This window comes from Rhamphochromis longiceps, linkage group LG13 (genome assembly GCF_057381845.1).
Source record: "Rhamphochromis longiceps isolate RC_006_pf linkage group LG13, R_longiceps_female_GT1.1, whole genome shotgun sequence".
Lineage (NCBI taxonomy): Eukaryota > Metazoa > Chordata > Actinopteri > Cichliformes > Cichlidae > Rhamphochromis > Rhamphochromis longiceps.
The window spans coordinates 3,014,252-3,041,425 of NC_140569.1; the positions used below are offsets into that span (position 1 = coordinate 3,014,252).

A 27,174-nucleotide genomic window follows, 5' to 3' on the forward strand; every position below is an offset into this window, starting at 1 on the left:
AACCTCCTTCTAAACGTCAGTAAGACAAAGGAGCTGATAGTGGACTTCAGCACTAAGCAGGAGAGGAACTACCAGACCCCCGTCATCAACGAGTGCCCAGTGGAGAGAGTGGACAGCTTCAAATACCTCGGAGTTCACATCACGCAGGACCTGTCATGGTCCTGTCACATCAACACCGTGGTGAAAAAGGCCCGACAGCGTCTCTACCACCTCAGACGCTTGAGAGACTTCCAACTGCCCTCCAAGGTGCTCAGGAACTTTTACTCGTGCACCATAGAGAGCATCCTGGCGGGAAACATCTTAACCTGGTTCGGGAACAGCACCATGCAGGACAGACGAGCTCTACAGAGGGTTGTGCGGTCAGATGAGCGCACCATCCGCTCCGAGCTCCCTGACCTGCACTCAATCTACAGCAGGCGGTGCTGGACCAAGGCCAGGAAGATCGTGAAGGACCTCAGCCATCCCAACAACAGACTGTTCTCTCTGCTGAGGTCAGGAAAGCGATTCCGCTCCCTGAAGACCAACACAGAGAGACTGAGGAGGAGCTTCTTCCCGCAGGCGATACGGTCTCTCAATCACACCACCACACAGTCCTGACCCACACATACAGTTCTTACACACACACTGGACTTTCTGGACTTTGGTTTTGCACAACACTGGTCACTATATTCTTTATTTCCGGTTAATACTTGTACAGCTGCTGTTATTGTGTATATATTTATTTATATTTAGATTTCTTCATACATTCTTATATAGTTCTATATTGTGTATTGTGTATTTTGTTGTACAGTTATTTTATTTTCAACTTTAATTTATATATTTATCTTTATCTTATTCTTCCCAGTTAAATTTACCCTTCATTCCAATTTGTGTTGTACAGTTATTTCATTTTTAACCTTAATTTATATTTTATTCCTTCCTAGTTAAATTTACCCTTTTTAATTTTTCATATTTATTTCCTATCATATTCATAGCCTTTTCCTTTTTTTGTTCTCTTTAGGTCACGAGCAGTTGTCCAAGCATTTCACTACATATCGTACTGTGTATGACTGTGTACGTGACAAATAAAATTTGAATTTGAATTTGATCCCACAAATCTGCTCAGAAATACTGCAGCGTGCACTAAAAAGGATGGGCTCGCTCAAAATTACACTTCAAAAGAAGTACAGCAAAGCATCGACTGTATAATAAAGATGGAGCTAATGACTGTGCATTCATTCTTTGTTAAGTCCCATTTTTATGCTTCAACTTAAGCATTTTACAAAGACAGAAATACCTGCTAATTAATGCTGGAGCTCAGACGTCACAGACAGTCTGTTCAAACGATATCTGGGGTCCAACTGTAAAAACACGGCCCAGAGGTCCCATTCAGAGGACAGCTAGCAGCTACGGCTACTGTCAGTCAAAGATGCCACGCCCATAATAATGGAAACATTTTGGTTTTAATACAATTTAAACAGCTAAGTTATAAAAACCTTTTCTCCCCGTACAGTTGTTATGAAATGATCTATAAAAACCAGAACAGTTTGTGCATCGAGCTGTAAACACGTTTATTTCTGCTGTAAAGTTTAACATGGGAGTGAATGGTGATGGACTCACTGCTGCCTCTGCTGGACGCTAGAGGAACCTCAGCATGGAGGTGGTTTGATCTAAACCAGGCAGAATTTACTGATATCTGAGCCGTTTGAATAAAGATGTTTATTCAAAGAAAATGTATATAAGTATAACTGTGGTGTACAACACGTTCTGGGTTATTATGGTGGACTCACCCAAACGAGTAGACCTGGCTGGGTTTCTTCATGGTCACCCAGGAGCTGATGAGACAGGTGATCAAACTGCAGGTCAGAGGAAGGAGAAGAGGAGGATGAGAGGAAGCAAGGGTGATGGCAGGGAAAGAGAAATTGGGTGATTGATGGAGTGGATGGAGGAGGACAGACGAGAGAAGGGCAGATAGGAAGAGTCAGCGAGAGACAAGCGGCAGAAAAAAGAAACCAACACGACACAGAGGTCGGCCCAAGTTCACCTCCTCCTGATTTATTTTTCATTCATAACATCTCAGAATTTATTTTTCATAAGGAGCAGAACATGAAGGTACAAAGCTACGCTGAGCAGGCTGAGTGCAATCTGCCATCAGTTTCTGCGCTCAACCCGTCGATCAACCTGCCAAACATCTTCAACCGGCTCTAATCTATTAGACTAGTCTAGTCTGCAACCTGCTCCGGAGTTTCTGTAACTCTCCCGAGACTGTTAAAGACCTCAATAAATACAAACTAAGATTAAACAACCACATTTTGTGTCACGTTAGATTTTTTATTTTTTTAAATGGAAACCTCCAGACACCAGTGGCAAACCTGTTCTGCAGAAGCTTTCAGTTATCCAGAGCTACACTGTCACGTTTTAATAAACTATTTCAACTTTAAAGTGCCAATAAAATCAGAGGAAACAGAAATATGAGGTAACCCACTCACCTGAAGAGGTCAAAGATGGTGAGGTACGTGTAGGCAGTTAAAGCTGAAACGACAAAACAAAAAAAGACAGTCGAGTTAGAATTTTTGTAATTTCATGTATTTGAGGATTTATCTTCATCTACATTCTGGACGCATGTATACGCATAAAAGAGGTAACTGATTAGAATAAGACATTTAATAAAATTACCCACAACATTTAAATTGTCTTCTTTTGGTGAATTAAATGTCATGAATACAACTTCGTGTATTAACCAGCATCTGTAATGAAGCGAGAGGTTGATTCATCACATCTCTGAGACAGTTCTAACATCAAACTGTGTCTGATGGAGTTTGGCAAAAACACACAAACTGAAACACAAAGTCTGACCTGCAGATCTGTTGCCATCATCTGGTACTTACAGTTGCAGCAGATCCTCAAAAACCATTAAATGTTTTTCACTGACTTTAAAGTGAGTGAAGGTGCTACAATCAGTTTGTTAGCAACGAACTGAAAAGTGCCCACGGTCGGACACCCATCCATCAGGGTAAAGAGAACTGAACAAAGTTTGTACACAGAGAAGTCAAGCTCAGCACTATAAAATGCCAAATCCACAGTGCTTGCCTATGAAAATTTAAAAATAAACATAAATTAAAAGCCAAAGTGAAATCTCTCCTTATATATCGAACAGCGTTCTGTTCTATAATCTCCTCTCGCTGCCTGTTTGCATCCGTCCTTTAATTACTGCCATCTTATGGTCACAGTTTGCTATTGTCTCTGGAAGCAAGGCCTGAATCTGTCGAGCTGAGCAGGCAGCAGCTTTTCTTTGCTGTAGTTAGCTTGTACGCATTAACAAGCTAACTACAGTAGCTTGTTAACATATAGCTTTCATTGTTATTTGCCTGCTTAAGCTAGTGGTAGAAAGCTAACAGCTCTGTATTAAGGTGAGGTAAGACGTTCTTCTTTGATCTCAGAGATGGTAAAGCTTCGCTTTCTAACAGTATCGAGTCAAAAATGGTAAATATATTTCATGTTCATTTATTCTGGTCTTACTGACCACTCAAGGTACCTGATACCTCAAAAACATGCCCATTAGTGCAGCATGTTGTCTATCACAAACACACATATACACTGATGGATGCATTGGGGACAACTGGGTGTTCTGTCTATGGCCCTTCCAAGCCACTGTAGATTATTTTGGGATGCTAAAATAATCCCTAGGCTTAGTGAAATCTAATATTTTTACCCAGTTTGGGGCATTTTGTTGGCATTTCATCCTTGAGTTGTACAGTGTGAGGTTTACTGTTCATAAATTAACTTCCATGTAATCCAGCGGTTGCTGGTGCGATCAGAGGAACACACGGAGAGTTTTACGACTGTCCAAATGAAACGGGTCGGTTTATACAGATTGTTTACTACCAGGCTTGACTGCTAGCCACTAAATCAGTCACTGAGTTAACAAGTCAGTAAATCACGCGGGCAGACAGTCAGCCAGGCTTTCACCGAGTTAATCACCCAGACTAATTACCTGGCTCGTTTCCAGCCAGGTAAGCTGAAGCGGCAGTTAGCCAGTTAGTAGACCAATTAGGCAGTCGGCCAACAAAGTAATCAGTCTGTTAACCAGCCAGATACAAATATCGGCCTGGCTTAAACCCTGCCAGTCCGTCTGTCGATCTTTCGGCCTGTCTGTCTGTCCTAATGCTTGCCTTCCTGTAATCAGGCTGTGCTGTGGGGGATGAGGAGAGCGGATTAGAGCGGCTTTGTGCTGAGAGGAACATTTTGTTTCCCCACCACCGCCGTTCATGTTGGCCAACCTGACGTCCTGTAATCCTGACAGAGAGGCCCCGCGGCAAAAACCCAAAGAGAGGCAGACGGACAGAGAGGGAGACGGGCGGGAGGGCTGAGTGACAGATCGACAGGCTGGGAGAGGGAGGCGGAGGGAGACAGATGGATGGATCGAGGCAGGAAGACGGGCAGAGAGAGGGAGGTGAGAAGGCGGATAGACAGCATGATGGACGTGTGGACGGACGGGTGCAAAGAGGGAAAGTGAAAGAGTGAGAAAGAGTGAGAGACGACCCCTAAATGTGGCGAGAGTAGACAAGAAAAGGGAGATTGAACCAAAGAAAAGTGTTTTATAACAATGGTTTGGATTCTAAAAGAAAAATCTATTCACGTGATCCTCGTGGAGAATAAAGTATGACTAGTCTCTGTACAGGCGCCAGTGCGACCAACAGCATTTATTTCAACTTTGATGAGCATGAAGTCGTAAACAGTTCATGGAAAGACAAGAAGCCCTTCTTACATACCGATTACATCCTTCAGATTGATTGCTAACAGCTGTGGCTCTGATAAACTATTAATAAATTATTTACAGTTAGATTACTGCTCAGTGCTCCAAATCAATACCCACATTTATCATCTGTTCAGCCTTTTAATCACGTCCTGCTGTCACAGAGGGACTGGAATAGTTTTTTCCAGACTTAACGTAAGAACTCGTCAATAACACTGATAATCTAATTAAAATGTGAATTAAAATACATTCATGTCAGTTGTACTTAGACACCATCCACCTGCTTCATCGCGGCCCCGGCATGCTCCAACAGCCAGTCAGACAAATTTGCTTCGTTAAGTAACAAAAAAGAAAACAGCAAAGCAGGAAGCCGGCCTCCAAACCAGTCCAGAGGTATCAGAACTGAGACACTGGGCCCTGATTTAGGGGCTTTTCCTCCCCGCTGTTACTGTGCTGGCTCATCGTAGGGTCTTTACCTTACACGCCTCGAGGAGACTGCTGCTGGGATTTATCACCATATAAACAACTTTACTGCACTAAATTTGACCTCTGACCTCAGTCAACACTCCCCTGTTGAGTTTCTGGTCCCGTGCTAGCAAACAAGTGTGCGGGTGCCAGTTTCTGTTAGTGAACAGCCCCACAAAAAGGCGACGCTACATGGGGCGCATCGCCTTTCACCGATTCTGTTCATAACTTTCATGGACAGCAGCTGCAGCCACGGAGCGGACTGTGCTGGGTTTGGTGGTCGTTTGATTCAGAAAGCAGCGACCTCCACATCAGACTGTTAAAGCTTCAAATCAAGTGTGAAGTGGCACCTCCACGCCTGAGCCTGTGGTTCTCTTAGATTTCACCTGTCCCACATCTGATATGAGCCTTTAAAGTTTACCCAGAATGCAATTTTTGACGTTTTCTCCAGTATCAGAAACTTTTGGTATGATTCTGATGCTCAAAGCTGGTCACAGACGCAGGAACTTGTGTTCACACTGTGACTCTGGGGGTAAACTGATTTGGTTGACTTACAGTAATATAAAATAATTTTCAGAAGGTCCTTTTGCTGACTTTATTTTGATATGCAGCAGCTCATCTCTCCACGGGGATCAGTGAGCGTTGATGTCACTGTGTTGAATTAAGAGCTGCAGACAATAAAAGCAATAATAATACAAACGCTGACATCACAGTGACCCTGAAACAGGCCGCAGCAAATCAATACGTGGGCTGAAATTTCCCCTTGCTGTGCTCAGATAGGTTTACATGTACACTGCAGCGCACACACACACACACACACACACACACACACACACACACACACACACACACACACACACACACACACACACAGAAGCCAGTTGAATTCCTGTCCCAGCCTCCTGCTTACAAACACTGACACCCAGAGGACGTGTGGATGTGATACCAGAGCTGCAAACACAGCAGACAGGACATTATTCATCTGTAACACACACTCATACTAAAAGGAACAGATGGAGAACATTACGCTGAGCTACAAAACAAGAAAACACACACACATACATGTATATTAGAACATGTAGAGACATAAAGGCCCCAGAGGACCTGAACTCAATACTCAGAACAGAACGAGAGGATTAAGATCCCTGTGTTTGTTTTCAGGAATGATCGATGGAGGGGAGGGCAGCAAATCTGTCACAACCACTCGTCTCTCTTTATTTTTTTGGCTCAACTCTTCTGTTCTCTTGGTTCCACGTCTTTCCTGGGTTTGCATTCCTTCTTTGATGTTTTAGAAGAAACAAAGTGTGAGGATTTAAAACAGAAGGAAGAAGGAAAGCAGCCGGGAGTGGACGGACAGATGAGAGAGGAGAAATACGAGCAGCAGGATGAATATTTAATGGTGTCTGCAGAGGAGAAGCCCAAACACACACACACACACACATACGTGTTTTCGTGATATATCAGTACGTATGACAAAAATGTGACAAATGGGAACGTGCCTTTCCGAAGGTCCTAGAGGCATGGGAATCTCAAAAAATTTGACCCATGCTTCCAGGAACACACCCATCTGTTGAGATTTTGGCTAGGGCTAAATTTTGGTCAAACCTGAATTTAATGCTACTTGTGAGGACACTGTCAGGTTTATGTGACTTATGAGTACCATAAGGTCACACACAGATATTTCATGTTTAGGTGAATTGTGAAGCCCATGGAAACACATAATTTTCAAGTATACATGACTTATAAGGACCAGGTAATGGTAGGTTCTGCATTTTTAGCTTGGCTCCTTTTGAGATTACAATATAATAGACATGGATGCACAATAGTAATGCTCACCAGTTGGGTAACTTCTGACAGAAATATCAGACATTTATGTGTTAATAAAACAGTAAATCTGAGCTGTGTAAAGACTTTAAAAAAAAAAAAAAGACATGGGTCAAATGTGGTCAGTCTACTTTTTAAGTCTTGATATTGTAATGCATTAATTCATTTTGTAGTGAATGTTCATGTGAATAAAAACGTGGAACATTATCTGCCTTTTTTGTCATTTAATTGCAAAAAGCACCCAGTATAAACCACAGATTTATGAGTAAGAACAATGCAATACAGAAAACTGCAATACTGACATAACTGTGGAAGTAACAAAGTATCTCTCTTGCTTGTTTCTTTTTTTCTTGCATCTTTCTTTTAATGCTATGATCCTGTTGTGGCTGTAGTACCTTATGACAACCCAGTCTCTGCCTTTCAGAGCTGCCGGCTCTGCTTGGAGGCAGCAGTCACATTCCTTTTTACCTGGTACTTTGCAGCTTTTTATGAAGTGAAACGTGCCGCTCAGCAACCTTCACTTCATCATTTGTCCACTTGCTTCTCACCGTCCCAGCTGTCATAAATGGAAACAAAAGAAAATATCTTAATGTGAATGCAAGAAAAGATAGAAAATATTCTAGTTTATAATGTGAATACAAAATGTTCTTAAACCTTGCTTTCTACTGGAGCACTTTAAAGGAGCAATAAGCACAATTCATCATACTTAGGTTGAAGGAATTAAAAATGACTATGTGAAGAACTAGAGGTGTAATTACATCTGGAGTACAGCATGAAGTCACAATCCCTCTCTCTGTGTTGATCTCCAGCCATAGACTTTGGTTTGGTTCACAGGCAGTGCAAAACAGCACACCTAGCAGTGAAAAGATATTGCTTATTGCTCCTTTAAGGATGCTTGGAATGAACCATTTGAAGTGCTGTGTTCTGCTGGGAATCAAATAAGATGAAATGATTTATGATAAAAGCTCTGAATAGTGTCATGTCTGAAAACAAACTTGTTCTTTGATCACAAGTATATTAACCTAAAACATTTTGTATTTGGGTGCCTTTACCCCTTCTTGGTGAAGTGTTGCTAATGTTTTTGTTGTCCAGGGTGATTGAGGCAGAGGTGCCCTTCATGTTGTCCAGGGCAGCTGAGTAAAGCGTGTGGCTTGGAACCCCCGGAATACTTGGTCCTTGAGCCTTTGAAAAGTAACAGTGAAATATGAGAATCAATGCATGCAATAGGTCTGTTTGCTTTTTTCTCTGCATTGTAGGCAAAGTCAGCGTTGGGCAGTGTGTAATTCTACATTAAGGGGCTAAGGGGCGATCGTGGCTCAAGAGTTGTAATCAGAAGGTTGCCGGTTCGAGCCCCAGCTCCGACAGTCTCGGTCGTTGTGTCCTTGGGAAAGACACTTCACCTGTTGCCTACTGGTGGTGGTCAGAGGGCCCGGTGGCGCCAGTGTCCGGCAGCCTCGCCTCTGTCAGTGCGCCTCAGGGTGGCTGTGGCTACAATGTAGCTGCCATCACCAGTGTGTGAATGTCTGTGTGAATGGGTGGATGACTGGATGTGTAAAGCGCTTTGGGGTCCTTAGGGACTAGTAAAGCGCTATATAAATATAGGATATTTACCATTTGATATGAATATTTTACATGTGAACATAATCTACTAATAATACTCATCACAGTGTGATTGTTTGAAATCGGATAGAGTGTTATTATCTTCATGACAAACATCCCTGCTGTTCAGTTTCAATGTAACACAAACTAGAGTTGTTGGTTCTACCAATTGAGAAAGGCTAAAAAAAAACAAATTCATGTCCTTCACAGCTTAAAACAATCTGAGGACAATGTAACACAGAAATATCAAATTTAGTAGGAATAAAGATCAAGCTGATGCTTTAAAGGGAAAGTTAGGACTAACAAATGATATGCCAATTTCTTTCTCCTAAGATGTTCACAAACAAGTAATGCTAATGTTGAATATGGGAAACTTTCAATCAAACTGATTATTTTAATATAATCAAAGGGCACTTAATTTATGCACTAGGCCCAACTGACACATATACTTGATGCCAAATACAAAAAAAATAATGTGTAACCTGTTGGAAGAATGAAGTGGGTGTGTCACTCACCAATTGGTCTGAAGGAGGTCAAGACAGGACCTCGGCACTTGGTGTCTGCAACAAAAGACAACAATATAACGTCAGAAACATTCTCTAGTATAAATCCCGACTATTTAATTAACTACAGATCATATTTGTATCAGTGAATATTATTACAGAAGGATCTGACTTCCTTATACCAGATTCTATAGAAACTTAACACTGTACGGTTCTGCTACCCAACGATATGAGGACAGTGTAACACACACTAGAGTTGTTGGTCCTACCACATGAGGAAGGCAACTGAAACACACTCCTGTCCTTCACAGCTTAAAACAATATGAGGACAGTGTAACACACACACTACAATCACTGGTCCTACCATATGAGGACTTCTACTTAAACACACTCCTGTCCTTCACAGCTTAAAACAATATGAGGACATGACGACTGAACACATGTAGAGTTCACATTCCTGACCTCTAACTTCTCCAGCTGTTGTCAATAAAAGCTCTAAACCCAACACTGATGTACAGCCATCTATTTCCCCAGAAATTAAATCATGTAAACTGATCAGCGGGAGCTTATTTTGACAAAAACATGTGTAAAACGACAAAAATATCAAATTTTGTCAGAATAAAGATCAAGCTGATGCTTTAAGGGAAAGTTTGGACTAACAAATGGTATAGACAATTACTTTATCCTAATGCTAATGTTGGTTTTGGTTAACTTCGACTAAAACTGATTGTTTTAGTACAATTAAAGTGCATTTCATTTATGCACTAGGCCCAACTGACACATATACTTGATGCCAAATACAAAAAAATAATGTGTAACCTGTTGGAAGAATGAAGTGGGTGTGTCACTCACCAATTGGTCTGAAGGAGGTTGAGACAGGACCTCGGCACCTGGTGTCTGCAACAAAAGACAACAATATAACGTCAGAAACATTCTCTAGTATAAATCCCGACTATTTAATTAACTACAGATCATATTTGTATCAGTGAATATTATTACAGAAGGATCTGACTTCCTTATACCAGATTCTATAGAAACTTAACACTGTACGGTTCTGCTACCCAACGATATGAGGACAGTGTAACACACACTAGAGTTGTTGGTCCTACCACATGAGGAAGGCAACTGAAACACACTCCTGTCCTTCACAGCTTAAAACAATATGAGGACAGTGTAACACACACACTACAATCACTGGTCCTACCATATGAGGACTTCTACTTAAACACACTCCTGTCCTTCACAGCTTAAAACAATATGAGGACAGTGTAACACACACACTACAATCACTGGTCCTACCATATGAGGACTTCTACTTAAACACACTCCTGTCCTTCACAGCTTAAAACAATACGAGGACATGACGACTGAACACATGTAGAGTTCACATTCCTGACTTCTAACTTCTCCTGCTGTTGTCAATAAAAGCTCTAAACCCAACACTGATGTACAGCCATCTATTTCCCCAGAAATTAAATCATGTAAACTGATCAGCGGGAGCTTATTTTGACAAAAACATGTGTAAAACGACAAAAATATCAAATTTTGTCAGAATAAAGATCAAGCTGATGCTTTAAGGGAAAGTTTGGACTAACAAATGGTATAGACAATTACTTTATCCTAATGCTAATGTTGGTTTTGGTTAACTTCGACTAAAACTGATTGTTTTAGTACAATTAAAGTGCATTTCATTTATGCACTAGGCCCAACTGACACATATACTTGATGCCAAATACAAAAAAATAATGTGTAACCTGTTGGAAGAATGAAGTGGGTGTGTCACTCATCAATTGGTCTGAATGAGGTTGAGACAGGACCTCGGCACCTGGTGTCTGCAACAAAAGACAACAATATAACGTCAGAAACATTCTCTAGTATAAATCCCGACTATTTAATTAACTACAGATCATATTTGTATCAGTGAATATTATTACAGAAGGATCTGACTTCCTTATACCAGATTCTATAGAAACTTAACACTGTACGGTTCTGCTACCCAACGATATGAGGACAGTGTAACACACACTAGAGTTGTTGGTCCTACCACATGAGGAAGGCAACTGAAACACACTCCTGTCCTTCACAGCTTAAAACAATATGAGGACAGTGTAACACACACTAGAGTTGTTGGTCCAACCATATGAGGACGTATTCTGAAACACACTCAAGTTCTTCACAGCTTGAAACAATATGAGGACATGACGACTGAACACATGTAGAGTTCATGTTCCTGACTTCTAACTTGTCCTGCTGTTGTCAATAAAAGCTCTAAACCCAACACTGATGTAAAGCCATCTATTTCCCCAGAAATCCAATCATGTAAACTGATCAGCTTCAGGTTAAATGGACAAAAACATGCGTAAAAGGACAAAAATATTAAATTTAATTGGAATAAAGACCAAATTGATGCTTTAAAGGGAAAGTTTGGACTAACAACTGGTATAGCCAATTTCCTTCTCCTAATGCTAATGTTGATTTTGGGAAACTTTCACTCAAACTGATTGTTTTAATACAATCAAAGTGCATTTCATTTATGCACTAGGCCCAACTGACTCATATACTTGATTCCAAATACAAAAATTTATGCGTAACCTGTTGGAGGAATGAAGTGGATTTGTCACTCACTTCTTGGTCTGTAGGAGGTTGGGACAGGGTCTCAACACTTGGTGTCTGCAACAAAAGACAACAATATAATGTCAGAAACATTCTGTACTACAAATGCTGACTAGCTCATTAACTACAGATCATACTTGTTTCAGTGAACATTATTACAGAAGGATCTGACTTCCTTATGCCAGATTCTATAGAAACTTAACACAGTACAGTTCTGCTACCCAACAATATGAGGACAGTGTAACACACACACTAGAGTTGTTGGTCCAACCATATGAGGACGTATTCTGAAACACACTCAAGTTCTTCACAGCTTGAAACAATATGAGGACATGACGACTGAACACATGTAGAGTTCATGTTCCTGACTTCTAACTTGTCCTGCTGTTGGCAATAAAAGCTCTAAACCCAACACTGATGTAAAGCCATCTATTTCCCCAGAAATCCAATCATGTAAACTGATCAGCTTCAGGTTAAATGGACAAAAACATGTGTAAAAGGACAAAAATATTAAATTTAATTGGAATAAAGACCAAATTGATGCTTTAAAACCCTCGGAGGGTTTAAGTCAAAATAGGGACCCTTTGGATTTTTGATTCTCAATATATCAATCATTTTAAAGACTAGTTGCATGAAACTTGGCCATGAGGTGCATTTTAGGATTATTTTTAAAATTCAATGATCCCCTCTATGGTGTGGTATATAGCAAAGGAGATTCACATAAGTGTTACCTCCTGTGTTCCTCGTACCATTTTGGGTCCCATTGACTCCCATTATAATCACATATTTTCGATATACTGTAATCCTGACATGTGATGATGCCTTTCTCGTGAATACCTAATGGATCTAAGCCTCAGCCTTCAAAATAAAGGAAAAATAGGTTTTGGATCAAATGAGCAAAATATTAGGTACAGCACCACCATAGACATTTTCAGTGGTTTTGAATGCAGGACATGGTTATCTTACTATGCAAAATACATGACAATAAAACAGCTCACCACCATAAAATAGTCTTGATGTAGTGGAACTGATATAACAGAGTGGTGTGAATGTGATTGAGAATATATTTATACTGTGTGTCGGTCGCAAACAAAACAGCCTATAGAGCCGCCTTCTTGAAGTGAACAACGGCAGCCTGCTCCGTTTTTTGTTTTTTTTCCCTTCTCTGAACCTCTGTCAGTGTTATGTTGCTCCACTTTGCACACACTGGCTCTGAGCAAGTGAGTGGAGGGGTGCAAAAGCAGCCACGTGTTTGCAGAGCAGAGGGGGGAGGGGTGCAAAAACAGCCACGTGTTTGCAGAGCAGAGGGGGGAGGGGCAGTTGTTACTCTCTCAGTGGCAAGTCAGCAGAGCTGGGGGAGAGACAGAGAGAGATCCTTTTCTATCTTCTTGGATTCAAGTGCACATTTGAAGTCTGTGAGAATAGTTTGCAGCCTTGTCTTGCGAGTCATTTCTGCACAGACGCCACGAAATGCACAGACGCGCGCACGGACAACACAAAGCGCACGGTCAATTTCGGGGAGGCTCTTGCTGAGAAAGAGCAGCAGTGCTCATCGTGCAAACAGCACATTATTATCGTAACTGCTGCAAAGATATATATATTCTGAAACACACTCATGTTCTTCACAGCTTGAAACAATATGAGGACATGACGACTGAACACATGTAGAGTTCATGTTCCTGACTTCTAACTTGTCCTGCTGTTGGCAATAAAAGCTCTAAACCCAACACTGATGTAAAGCCATCTATTTCCCCAGAAATCCAATCATGTAAACTGATCAGCTTCAGGTTAAATGGACAAAAACATGTGTAAAAGGACAAAAATATTAAATTTAATTGGAATAAAGACCAAATTGATGCTTTAAAACCCTCGGAGGGTTTAAGTCAAAATAGGGACCCTTTGGATTTTTGATTCTCAATATATCAATCATTTTAAAGACTAGTTGCATGAAACTTGGCCATGAGGTGCATTTTAGGATTATTTTTAAAATTCAATGATCCCCTCTATGGTGTGGTATATAGCAAAGGAGATTCACATAAGTGTTACCTCCTGTGTTCCTCGTACCATTTTGGGTCCCATTGACTCCCATTATAATCACATATTTTCGATATACTGTAATCCTGACATGTGATGATGCCTTTCTCGTGAATACCTAATGGATCTAAGCCTCAGCCTTCAAAATAAAGGAAAAATAGGTTTTGGATCAAATGAGCAAAATATTAGGTACAGCACCACCATAGACATTTTCAGTGGTTTTGAATGCAGGACATGGTTATCTTACTATGCAAAATACATGACAATAAAACAGCTCACCACCATAAAATAGTCTTGATGTAGTGGAACTGATATAACAGAGTGGTGTGAATGTGATTGAGAATATATTTATACTGTGTGTCGGTCGCAAACAAAACAGCCTATAGAGCCGCCTTCTTGAAGTGAACAACGGCAGCCTGCTCCGTTTTTTGTTTTTTTTCCCCTTCTCTGAACCTCTGTCAGTGTTATGTTGCTCCACTTTGCACACACTGGCTCTGAGCAAGTGAGTGGAGGGGTGCAAAAGCAGCCACGTGTTTGCAGAGCAGAGGGGGGAGGGGTGCAAAAACAGCCACCTGTTTGCAGAGCAGAGGGGGGAGGGGCAGTTGTTACTCTCTCAGTGGCAAGTCAGCAGAGCTGGGGGAGAGACAGAGAGAGATCCTTTTCTATCTTCTTGGATTCAAGTGCACATTTGAAGTCTGTGAGAATAGTTTGCAGCCTTGTCTTGCGAGTCATTTCTGCACAGACGCCACGAAATGCACAGACGCGCGCACGGACAACACAAAGCGCACGGTCAATTTCGGGGAGGCTCTTGCTGAGAAAGAGCAGCAGTGCTCATCGTGCAAACAGCACATTATTATCGTAACTGCTGCAAAGATATATATATTCTGAAACACACTCATGTTCTTCACAGCTTGAAACAATATGAGGACATGACGACTGAACACATGTAGAGTTCATGTTCCTGACTTCTAACTTGTCCTGCTGTTGTCAATAAAAGCTCTAAACCCAACACTGATGTAAAGCCATCTATTTCCCCAGAAATCCAATCATGTAAACTGATCAGCTTCAGGTTAAATGGACAAAAACATCTGTAAAAGGACAAAAATATCAAATTTTGTCAATAAAACCCTGCACTGATCTACTCTGGTCTTCATAACTAGAATAATATCTATCTTTTCATCTACTAATATTTAACATTCCCTGTACTGCACAATCTATGAAGAGGATTTACTTACCAGAGCTCGCCATGGCCACATAGATTCTCCATAGTCATAGGTGATTTCACTCTCCGCTTGGATATTTTCAATAGCAAACAAGCAGAGATGAGGTTTATCCTGGACTGCCAGCTGTTTCATCTTGCAGTTTGGGTACTTGTGGTCATCATTAACCAGCCGGCCAAGTGAGTCGTCTTCACGGGAGGCATCAATGCTAAAAGTGAAGAAAAGAACATATGTTTTGTTCACTAAAAACATAATGTTGTAAAGAACAACTGATATTGTATATGCCTTTACTTACCACCATGTGCTATTTTTCCATTTAAAATCAAATAGGAAAGCAGTTTGCTTTTCTGTGTACTTTTTCTGCCGCTTGTCCCGTTCATGTTCTGAGATAAGCTCCCCACGGTACTCGACCACAAAGGATCCCTTTTCAATTGGTTCAGAGGCAAATACACCACGTCCTAATACAAGATGTTCAATAAGTAGCGTTAAGTAATACAATCCAAATCAGGTTTACTGCAGCTGATCAGCCACTGACAAAACATATGCAGAACAAACAATCACAAAATGTTTTAATTGTGAGGGGAACATCTAGATCAGGGGTGCCCAATCCCGGTCCTCGAGAGCTACTGTCCTGCAGCTTTTAGATGCATCCTTGTTCCCACACACCTGAATCAAATGAATGGCTTGTTATCAGGCCTTTGCCAAACATGATGGCATGCTGAAGAGATCAAACCATTTGATTCAGGTGTGTGGGAACAAGGATGCATCTAAAAGCTGCAGGACGGTAGCTCTCGAGGACCGGGATTGGGCACCCCTGATCTAGATGCTTACGTTCAGGGCTGCAACAAATGAGTTGATACAATAAATAAATGCTAATAATAAAAAAAACAATTATTAAAATAGTTGGCAACAAATTTCAAATACATGAAAATATAAAACATTTTTTAATCTAGATGATAGATAGATAGCTAGCTAGCTTTGGGAGGTTCCCTCAGGGAAACTGAAGCAATTGTTATATATTTGTCACGGTCCGGGGCAGCGGCCGTGTGGAGAGTGGAAGGAGGACCCAAAACGCAGCACTTATTCAGGTGTGAGGGTGATTTATTGATAATATCAAACACAAAGTGGAGATGGCAAACAGAACTAAGGACGAAACTAAACTGGGATAAACTACACAGAGGAGTGGGAAACCTGAACATGAAGGGAGAACAGCAGGGAGAGCACGCAGAGGATTACACCAGGTATGAACACAGACGACGCGACGAGGAACAGAGGCAAACACACACTATAAATACACAGAGAGACACTGGGAAGTCACACACAGGTGGGAGACACAGCTGGACCTGATTAACCTGATGAGACAGGGGAACACTAACACCAGGGACCAACAGAGGGAGCACAAACCCAGAACCCAGTGTCTAAAATCCCAAACACAAACCATCCCAAAACAGCCATGAATAATAATGAAAGTAATAACAATAAAGAACATAAACACAAAGTCACCGAGTCATGGTCGCAGGGCCATGACAATATTATTAAATATTATAATAAACATTAGTTGCAGCTCTGGTAATATTCATGCAGTAGCCATAAGGAACAACATATAACATACCTTTATAGTCATTGATCCATTGGGCCTTTAAACAAGTCTTGTCACTTCCAGATAAAATAAAGTGAGCAGCCTCTGCTTCAGGACGAAGTCTGAGTCTTCTTTTTGACATGTTCTTCACTCTCAATCTGCTCAACCTGTACACATCTTCATGAGAAAATGACGAAAAGTCAGCAAGACAAAACCAACCAGTACTTTCTTTACATGGTATTTTAAATAGTATTTTTCTGCCTTAAATCACAACGCATTTGCTAATCAGACTAATATACCAGTGCAAACACTTTGCAAATGTAATGTGACATTAAATTACCTTCACGAATAATTTTAACATGCCAATACACGGACAAATACTGTAAACTGTGCACTTTACTACCATTACTGAAACACTAATGTCATTGATTTGTGCTAAACAGGAAAACATTAATATTATCATTTAAATCCCAGAAAACATATCTTGAAATAAAATGCGTGTTGCAGTAGCCTACACTTAAAAAGAGCTTAGACTGACTGTCTCTGCAGTTGCAGATGCAGAGAGGGCCGCAGGCCCTTTAACTCCAGTGGAAATTTAAAAACAATTAAATTTAACTTCTAATATCTGTTGCTGAAGATAAAGCTAAAGTATATTTATTACCATTTATCATCATGCACCATTTTAACTTTATTCAAATCGATTGTGTGTTGTTTCCATTCCATTTAGCTAACATTAATTAGCTTGTTAAACATACAACTTTACCTCGAAGCGTGCGTGAAATCATGGATATCAAAGGTAAATACATACGTCAAGATAAATCTCTCCTGAGTGCTGAAGGTCCCGGATGTGCCGTTCACGCAGAGCTCCGGCGAGTTTGTATCTTGCCGTGACCAGCAGCTCTTTGGTTGAGGCTTTCGAACAATCAGATGCATCTTTACTCACTTGTTGACCAATCAGAGACGTCGTTCTATGCTCCACTGACGAAATGCTGCATCCTCTCACCAGCCACGGTCTCTCCTCGTCCATTTAACAACAAAAACACAGCAACACGTGCTGTATTTGAGGTAGGAACACTTGAGAACTGTCACAATGTTTTGCAAACTGCTGTTACAGTTAATTTCGTTCCGTTAATTTGTTTGGTTCCTATTCTTAAGTAACACTTAATACACATGTGGTTAGCTTGCTGGTCTAGTTTAAGTTAGCATGGGCATGCTGTTCACTGATAGAGTAAGGCCAAAATTGTCCTGATATTGTCAGTGTGTTATCATAAACATGCAGCACCCCTAGACCCCCAAGTTAAAATACAGATAATAGATAAGCAATTTAAGAAAATAAGTATAATGTGTATAATAAATGATTTTACTGTCACTTTCCTGGGTCTGTTGACCCAGCGTTTTAAGTTTTAGTTTGTTTGGATGTCGATGTTTGTTTATAAGTTCTTTAGGTTTGCTAAGTTCATTTGTTTATTAGATTACCTTTGTGATGTCTGTTTTATTGGGAAAGTCCTTGTCCTATATGCAATGAGTCTAGTTTTGTTTCCCCTTGTCCCAGCTGTTCCTCATCCCCTCATTATCTCTCTGTGTACTTACAGTGGCTTGCAAAAGTATTCGTCCCTCTTTTCCACATTTTGTCACATTACTGCCACAAACACAAATTGTCATGGTCCTGGGTCGGTGACCTAGCGCTTTTAGTTTATTATCATTTTCTAGTTTATTATTATGATGATGATTATTATTATTGTTTGAGTTCTATGTCTTATATTTGGTCTGCCTCTGAGTCTGTGTCTCTGTCTATGGTGTCACCCCGTCTGTTTGTGAATCTGTCTGTTTAGTTCTGTGTCTTGTTTGGTTCCCCGTGTCTGAGTTTCCTGTTTTATTGTGAAGGTCTCTGTCTGATGTGAGTGTGTTCACTTTACGTTTCCCCTGTCCCGTCAGCTCTGATTCCTCCCAGCCGTATTGCCCTCCTGTCTCTCATCCCCTGATTACTGGTGTGTGTATTTAAGCCCTGTGTGTTCTCCTGCCTGTTGCCGGTTTGTCTGTGTTCCTCCGTGTCCTGCTGGTCGTCGTCTCGGCCTCGGCCTCTCAGCCCTTTGTCGTATGCTCCCAGGTCTGTTATTTTAGTTCTTCCCAGTTTAGGTGTCTTCAGTTATTTGTCATGCCCCACTGCTTGTTTGCCACTACACCTTGTAAATAAACTTCACTAGCATTTTCATCCACTGCTTGCATCTCGGGTCCTCCTTCCTCCACACCACACGGCTCGCCTTCCCAGCCGTGACACAAATCAATTTTAATGGAATCCAATTGCAGCAAAAGGTGGTTCTACAAAGTATTGACTCAGGGGGCTGAATAATTGCGCACACCCCACTTTTCAGTTATTTATTTGTAAAAAATGTTTGGAATCATGTATGATTTTCGTTCCACTTCTCACGTGTACACCACTTTGTATTGGTCTTTCACGTGGAATTCCAATAAAATTGATTCATGTTTGTGGCTGTAATGTGACAAAATGTGGGAAAGTTAAAGGGGGGCCGAATACTTTTGCAAGCCACTGTAAGTCCTGTCCTAATTTGTTCAGTGTCAGGTCATCTGTTGTCTTTGGTGCCACGTTTCCATGTATCTTTGTATCCATGTCAGGTTTCATGGTTTTTTTGTTTTTTTTTAATAAAAAATATTTTCCCCAGGTTAGGTTATTGTTTATCTTCACCTCTGCCTTCTGTTTTGTAATCTTTTAATTAAATTAAATTTTATTTATATAGCGCCAAATCACAACAACAATCACCTGAAGGCGCTTTATATTGTACAGTAGATTGCACAATAATAGATACAGAGGAAAAACCCAACAATCATAGGACCACCTATGAGCAAGCGCTTTGGCGACAGTGGGAAGGAAAAACTCCCTTTTAACAGGAAGAAACCTCTGGCAGAACCAGGCTCAGGGAGCGGCGGGCATCTGCTGTGACTAGTTGGGGTGAGAAAAGGAAGACAGGACAAAGACATGCTGTGGATTAATAACAAGTATGATTCAGTGCAGAGAGGTCTATTAACACACAGTGAGTGAGAAAGGTGACTGGAAAGGAAAAAACTCAGTGCTTCATGGGAATCCCCTGGCAGCCTACATCTACTGCAGCACAACTAAGGGAGGATCCAGGGTCATCTGATCCAGCCCTAACTATATGCTTTAGCAAAAAGGAAAGTTTGAAGCCTAATCTTAAAAGTAGAGATTAATAAACGGCTTGCTTTCTGTTAATATTCAAATTTTCTTTCACGTTCCTTTGTGTCTGCATTTTGGTTCCACTCCTCAAATTCATACATATGTCTAACCGTTTTTCCCCACTCGGCGACACACCCGTCGGGGGTCAAACTCTGGTAATTCTGTTCTCAGACATGTGAAGCTAGAGACACCGGCAACCATAGTCAGTTGTCTTCCAGGGGCCAGAGCAGGCGACATTGAAGGAAATTTAAAACTGCTGGCTAAGGGTAAACGTAAATTCAGTAAAATCATAATTCACGTCGGCAGTAATGACACCCGGTTACGCCAATCGGAGGTCACTAAAATCAATATTGAATCGGTGTGTAACTTTGCCAAAACAATGTCGGACTCTGTAGTTTTCTCTGGCCCCCTCCCCAATCAGACCAGGAGTGACATGTTTAGCCGCATGTTCTCCTTAAATTGCTGGCTGTCTGAGTGGTGTCCCAGAAACGATGTGGGCTTCATAGATAATTGGCAAACCTTCTGAAGGAAACCTGGTCTTGTAAGGAGAGACGGCATCCATCCCACTTTGGATGGAGCAGCTCTCATTTCTAGAAATATGGACAAATTAATTAAACCCCCCATAATATGACTATCCAGAGTTGGGACCAGGAAGCAGAGTTGCAGTCTTACACGCCTCTCTGCAGCTTCTCTTCTCCTGTTACACCCCCCCCCCCCCCCCAAAAAAAAAAAAACATCTCCTTTGAGACTGTGTCAGCTCCCAAACAGACGAAAAACAAAATAAAAACCAGCAACAAACAACTTAAACATAAACAATTACAAAGAAAGAACAATCGATTTGCCTTACAGAAACCTGGTTGTAGCAGGATGATTATGTTAGTTTAAATGAATCAACACCCCCGAGTCATTCTAACTACCAGAAACCTCGAAGCACAGGCCGAGGGGGCGGTGTGGCAGCAATTTTTCACACCAGCCTATTAATTAATGAAAGACCAAGACAGACTTTTAATTCATTTGAAAGCCTGATGCTTAACATTGTCCACCCCAGCTGAAAAATTTTAGAAACCAGTCTTATTTGTTATCATCTATTGTCCACCTGGGCCTTACACAGAGTTTCTCTCTGATTTCTCAGACTTTTTATCTGATTTAGTGCTCAGCTCAAATAAAATAATTATTGTGGGTGATTTTAACATCCATGTAGATGCTAAGAATGACAGCCTCAACATGGCATTTAATCTGTTATTAGACTCAATTGGCTTCTCTCAAAATGTAAAAGAACCCACCCACCACTTTAATCACACTCTAGATCTTGTTTTTAACATATGGCATAGAAACTGAACATTTAACAGTGTTTCCTGAAAACCCTCTCCTGTCTGATCATTTCCTGATAACATTTACATTTACAATAATTGATTACACAGCAGTGGAGAGTAGACTTTATCACAGATGTCTTTCTGAAAGCGCTGTAACTATGTTTAAGAATGTAATCCACCCACTGTTATCATCTTCAATGACCTGTACCAACACAGAGCAGAGCAGCTATCTGAACGCTACCCCAACAGAGGTCAATTATCTTGTTAATAATAATTTTACCTCCTCACTACATATGACTCTGGATACTGTAGCTCCTGTGAAAACTAAGGTTTCAGATCAGAAGTACCTGACTCTGTGGTATAATTCTCAAACACGTAGCCTAAAGCAGATGACTCGTAAGCTGGAGAGGAAATGGCGTGTCACAAATTTAGAGGATCATCATAATTGGAGAAATATTTTGCTGATTTATAAGAAAGCCCCCCGCAAAGCCAGAACATCTTACTATTCATCACTGATTGAAGAAAATAAGAACAACCCCAGGTTTCTCTTCAGCACTGTAGCCAGGCTGACAAACAATCAGAGCACTTTTGAGCCAACCATCGTTAACTAGTAATGACTTCATGAACTTCTTCACAAATAAAATTCTTATCATTAGAGAAAAAATTACCAATAATCATCCCACAGATGTAATATTATCTACAGCTACTTTTAGTACCGTTGATGTTAAGTTACTCTTTTTCTCCAATTGATCTTTCTGAGTTATCTTCTATAATTATTTCCTCCAAACCTCCGTGTCTTTTAGACCCCATTCCTACAAAACTGCTCAAAGAAGTCCTGCCATTAATTAATGCTTCAATCTTAAATATGATCAACCTATCTCTAATAATCGGCTATGTACCACAGGCCTTCAAGCTGGCTGTAGTTAAACCTTTACTCAAAAAGCCATCTCTAGACCCAGCAGTCTTAGCTAATTATAGGCCAATCTCCAACCTTCCTTTCATATCAAAAATCCTTGAAAGAGTAGTTGTCAAACAGCTAACAGATCATCTGCAGAGGAATGGTTTATTTGAAGAGTTTCAGTCAGGTTTCAGAGCTCATCACAGCACAGAAACAGCTTTAGTGAAGGTTACAAATGATCTTCTTATGGCCTCTGACAGTGGACTCATCTCTGTGCTTGTCCTGCTAGGCCTTAGTGCAGCGTTCGATACTGTTGACCATAATATCCTATTAGAGCGATTAGAGCATGCTGTAGGTATTACAGGTACTGCACTCCAGTGGTTTGTATCATATCTATCTAATAGACTACAATTTGTTCATGTAAATGGAGAGTCCTCTTCACCCACTAAGGTCAATTATGGAGTTCCACAGGGTTCAGTGCTAGGACCAATTCTGTTTACATTATACATGCTTCCCCTAGGCAGTATCATTAGAAGACATAGCATACATTTACACTGCTATGCAGATGACACGCAGCTCTGTCCATGAAGCCAGATAACACACACCAATTAGTTAAAGTGCAGGAATGTCTTAAAGACATAAAGACCTGGATGGCCGCTAACTTTCTGCTTCTTAATTCAGATCAAACTGAGGTTATTGTACTCGGCCCTGAAAATCTTAGAAATATGGTATCTAAGCAGATTCTTACCCTGGATGGCATTACCTTGGCCTCCAGTTATACTGTGAGGAACCTTGGAGTCATTTTTGACCAAGACATGTCCTTCAATGCACATATTAAACAAATATGTAAGTCTGCTTTCTTTCATTTGTGCAACATCTCTAAAGTTAGAAATATCCTGTCTCTTAGTGACGCTGAAAAACTAGTTCATGCATTTATTACTTCCAGGCTGGACTACTGTAATTCATTATTATCAGAATGTCCTAAAAACTCCCTGAAAAGCCTTCAGCTAATCCAAAATGCTGCAGCAAGAGTACTGACAGGGACTAGAAAGAGAGAGCAGATTTCTCCTGTTTTGGCTTCCCTTCATTGGCTTCCTGTTAAATCCAGAATTAAATTCAAAATTCTACTCCTCACATACAAGGTCTTAAATAACCAGGCCCCATCTTATCTTAATGACCTTGTAGTACCATATCACCCTATTAGAGCACTTCGCTCTCACTCTGCAGGCCTACTTGTTGTTCCTAGAGTATTTAAAAGTAGAATGGGAGGCAGAGCCTTCAGTTTTCAGGCCCCTTTTCTGTGGAACCAGCTTCCAGTTTGGATTTGGGAGACAGACACTATCTCTACTTTCAAGATTAGGCTTAAAACGTTCCTTTTAGCTGAAGCATATAGTTAGGGCTGGACCAGGTGACCATGAATCCTCCCTTAGTTATGCTGCAATAGACGTAGGCAGCCGGGGATTCCCATGATGCATTGAGTTTTTCCTTTCCAGTCACCTTTATAACTCAGTATGTGTTAATAGACCTCTCTGCATTGAATCATATCTGTTATTAACCTCTGTCTCTCTTCCACAGCATGTCTTTCATCCTGTTTTCCTTCTCTCACCCCAACCAGTCGCAACAGATGGCCGCCCCTCCCTGAGCCTGGTTCTGCCAGAGGTTTCTTCCTGTTAAAAGGGAGTTTTTCCTTTCCACTGTTGCCAAAGCGCTTGCTCATAGGGGGTCATACAGTATGATTGTTGGGTTTTTCTCTGTACCTATGAAGCGCCTTGAGGCGACTTTTTTTGTGATTTGGTGCTATATAAATAAAATTGAATTGAAATTGAATTGTACTTCTGTATACTGTGACATTTACAGTTGCTTAGTTAATTAAGTGACTTAATTACTCACTTTTATTTACTAATTGAATTACTAAATGAAGCTGGAATTGTGCATTCTGCAGTTTTTAATAGTGTGTTATTAGTTTTTAAAGAAACAATATGCATTTTATACCATATTGTAAAAAGTATAAGGTAAGTTGAATTTAAAATATAATTAATAAAGTGTTGACTTTTTTCATCAATTCTTGTAGATACACAGAGTCGAGACTGAGCCTGATGATCATACTGAATCAGATGACAGCGGCAGGAATCTCCAAGTTCAACTGCGGATTGCAGATGCAATTATATTAATTCAGATTAATATAAACTCTTCAAGGGTCAAAATCTGCACACACATCATTCTGCATAGTGAAGGTCAGACAATTTGTGCATTGATCTTGAGAAGTAAGACTCATTAATTAATAGTAATATAATTAGACAAATGTTGAAACTTTATATTTCGATACATTTTGTCAACAACAAAAGAAACCAAGCTGTGCAGGCACTGATAACTGAACCTAAAGACCTTCATTTTTGTCAAGATTTGCCTGATTTAACTGTTGTTACCCTTGTTTAGAGTTCACCTTAATATGTATAAAAATGTGAAAAGATTTTGATGTGTGTTAGAATGATTGTTTAATTGGCAAGGTTTGAACGAACAATTTTCAGAAGCCTCAAAATTCATCTGTTACTATTCCACGAATGTTTCAAATAAATTTCACCTCCATTTCAACATTGAATACGACTGTGGACATAAGAGCTAAAAGGTGCTGTCCACGCATGTGTCCGCTAAGCCCCAGAAGGGTATAACCTGGGTCAAATGTGTTATTGTGTCTGACACACCTACAATATGAGGACTCGCAGAGTGACGTCACTGAAAGTGTGTTTAAAGTGTGTTAAGTTCCAAAACTGGCCAGTAGGCGGTGAAACTGAAAGTGAGCAAAAACGCTAAACACACTTAAACACACTTTTTCATAAAATTGTGATGTTTCAGGACTTCCGAGATTTTTGGTTTGGGAGCATGTTGGGAGCCTCTAGAACACTTTAGAAGGCTCAGAAAAATGAGGACCTCAAAAATGTCCTCATTTTTCTGAGCGTCCTCATTTTGTGAGTGTGTTATCATAAAATTGTCCTAAGATGTCATGAAAACAAGTACACACACACACACACACACACACACACACACACACACACACACACACACACACACACACACACACACACACACGAATCAGAATTAAAACTATAAGCGCACACTGGCAGACGGACGCTGCACCTTCACAGGTTGCAGATTCAGAATTCGTGTGGCCCATTTTCTAAGAAAGTTTCTACGAGTGCATCTAAACCAGCTGCCCCTCCCATAACCATCACGTCCTCATGATGGACTCCTGCTTCACGGTCTTGGACTGCAGCTGGTGGTGTTTGGGGCATTGAACCAGCTCTCCACCTGCTGCAGGGTCTGGTTAGCGTGGCCTTCCACCTCTCACCACCTCCAGGCCAGAAGGACTTCCATCAGCAGCTGGAGCCTGAGACTGTGACACTGGAAGAAACCTATCAGAGAGAAGCTAGACCAACCAGCCCAATGAGCCGGCCTGCAGAGCAAACAGGCAGAGCACAGGACAGCTGGTTAGGACTGCCATCACCAGCTGCATCATAGCAAGGACCGCCTCAACAGCAACCCGACCAGCAGCAGGCACAAAGATGGCAGAACTGCAGTGAGAGCATCACCCATTCGTTCTGAACTTCGACGCGTCAACGTCAGCATTTTAGATGCCGCCATGTTGTTTTGATATGGATGAAAGGGCGGAGCTTTAGCCAATAAGCTAAAGCTTCTATGCCCGGTTAGCAACAGCATCCACACTGATCTGCACTAATTAATGCGACATGAAAAACGATTTAAATACCAAGAAAACTGGAGCTGAGTTAGTACAGTGACCTCACAGCAGCCATGTTATTGGTCAGATTAATCATTAAAAATGCAGCACAACTTCCACCTCACCGCTTTCTGTTTGGGGCAACAGTTAGACACTAAAACCACATTTTGAGTCTCAAACTTATGGGAACCAAAAGCCTGGTCCCCATAAGTAAACTTTCAATTTTTGGTCCCCACAAAGATATGAATACACACACACACACACACACACACACACACACACACACACACACACAAAATCGGGATCTGGATGTGCTAACCACAGAAAATAGCAGCTTAGTGTCATTGGTTCCGGCAACCAGTAAACTGACACACACACACACACACACACACACACACACACACACACACACACACACACACACACACACAGTGGTCGTGGTGTCAGTTCAGCTCTTATGTGGTGCAGATGTAAACTAAAAGCTTCTATCGAATGCCTCAACTGCTGCGGTGAGGAGGAGGATCCTCGGGGACGAGGAAGAATATGAGGAGGAGGAAGAGGAGACGGCCGGAACACGGGAGGAGGAGGAGGTGCACTGCTGACCACTGAGGAGGAAACTTTAAACTGGAGAAGGCAACACACACACACACACACACAAACGCATGATCACAACACTGCCTATAATATCAGCATGCAAACACTCAATACACACGTGCTGATCAATATACACACACACACACACACACACACACACACACACACACACACACACACACACACAGTCTTCATCAGCTTAACGTGAGGAAATAAGCTGGAAATCAATCAAATGAATAAGACTGGGAACCATCGTGTCCATACGATCATATTTTAATTATTTAATTGGTCAAACAGAAACACAGACACGCCCTCGACATCTTCGGCAGATCTTCGTCGATATGAAACCAGAGCGACGCCGCTCTCAGTCAGACTCGTGTCTCCACGTGGGAGTTCAGAGGCAGCTGGCTGTGATATGTTAAACCACACAGCCCCCCCCCCCCCCAGACCCCGCAGCCCCCTCCTCGGGCACTGCTGATGAGGATAATCAATAAAACACGATGAAGATAAGCAGCAGGGCTGTGTTAAGGCTGCCTCTGCTGACTTGGATCTGCATTTAGGAGGAATTTCAGAGCCAAAGGACCATCTTCATGACAGATCAGGTAAACCCCCCCCCCGAGACACTGTGATAGGCTTATTAAATGCACACAAAACCTGACCTTCATTCAAAATGAAAAAAGGCTGAATTTTTGTGCTTTTCAATCATTTTCCAGTATTTCTGAGTCCTCGTGATTCCACAAAGTCCTGCAAACACTCACGTGGAACTTTCAGGACAGAAAACTGCAACCAAATCCGTTTTCTCCAAAATCTGTTTATTAATGACCGGTGGAGCTCTGGTATGGTGGGATCTGTG

General features: G+C 41.2%; 2 protein-coding genes and 1 long non-coding RNA gene across 6 annotated transcripts in view; all 3 read right to left on the minus strand.

Moving 5' to 3' along the window:
* Positions 1 to 27,174, minus strand: part of slc30a6 (solute carrier family 30 member 6) — a 78,368-nt gene that overhangs the window by 31,221 nt on the left and 19,973 nt on the right. Inside the window, exons 5-6 of the mRNA XM_085428420.1 lie at positions 2,469 to 2,511; positions 1,770 to 1,835 (exon numbers count right to left, since the gene is read on the minus strand). Of these exons, the coding sequence (XP_085284546.1) occupies positions 1,770 to 1,835; positions 2,469 to 2,511 (109 nt within the window). The remainder of the gene's footprint in view (positions 1 to 1,769; positions 1,836 to 2,468; positions 2,512 to 27,174) is intronic.
* LOC146655177 (uncharacterized) lies at positions 2,760 to 11,241 on the minus strand. Its single transcript, XR_014914263.1, has 4 exons — positions 10,881 to 11,241; positions 9,979 to 10,023; positions 8,077 to 8,206; positions 2,760 to 7,580 (listed from the first exon to the last, which is right to left on the minus strand). It is a non-coding gene; the product is annotated as an uncharacterized LOC146655177 (long non-coding RNA).
* LOC146655178 (N-lysine methyltransferase KMT5A-A-like) lies at positions 11,603 to 18,619 on the minus strand. Of its 4 annotated transcripts, none has more exons than XM_085427285.1 (5): positions 17,516 to 18,619; positions 16,606 to 16,749; positions 15,289 to 15,451; positions 15,009 to 15,201; positions 11,603 to 11,796 (listed from the first exon to the last, which is right to left on the minus strand). In XM_085427285.1, exons 2-5 carry the CDS (start codon positions 16,712 to 16,714, stop codon positions 11,680 to 11,682), a joined length of 582 nt encoding a protein of 193 aa, XP_085283411.1. In that variant the 5' UTR covers positions 16,715 to 16,749; positions 17,516 to 18,619; the 3' UTR covers positions 11,603 to 11,679. The 4 variants fall into 4 exon arrangements, with proteins under 4 accessions (XP_085283411.1, XP_085283410.1, XP_085283408.1 ...); XM_085427284.1 differs by having other exon boundaries at positions 17,381 to 18,619; XM_085427282.1 differs by having other exon boundaries at positions 17,336 to 18,619.

Bases quoted from the DNA above. Each gene is read 5' to 3' on its own strand.
- LOC146655178 (XM_085427282.1), bottom strand. From the start codon at position 17,378: ATGTATTTACCTTTGATATCCATGATTTCACGCACGCTTCGAG. The intron at 16,750-17,335 runs GTAAAGTTGTAT...TTTCTCATGAAG, and splicing joins GATTTCACGCACGCTTCGAG to ATGTGTACAGGTTGAGCAGA. The intron at 11,797-15,008 runs GTAAGTAAATCC...CTTTTGTTGCAG, and splicing joins TGTGGCCATGGCGAGCTCTG to ACACCAAGTGTTGAGACCCT.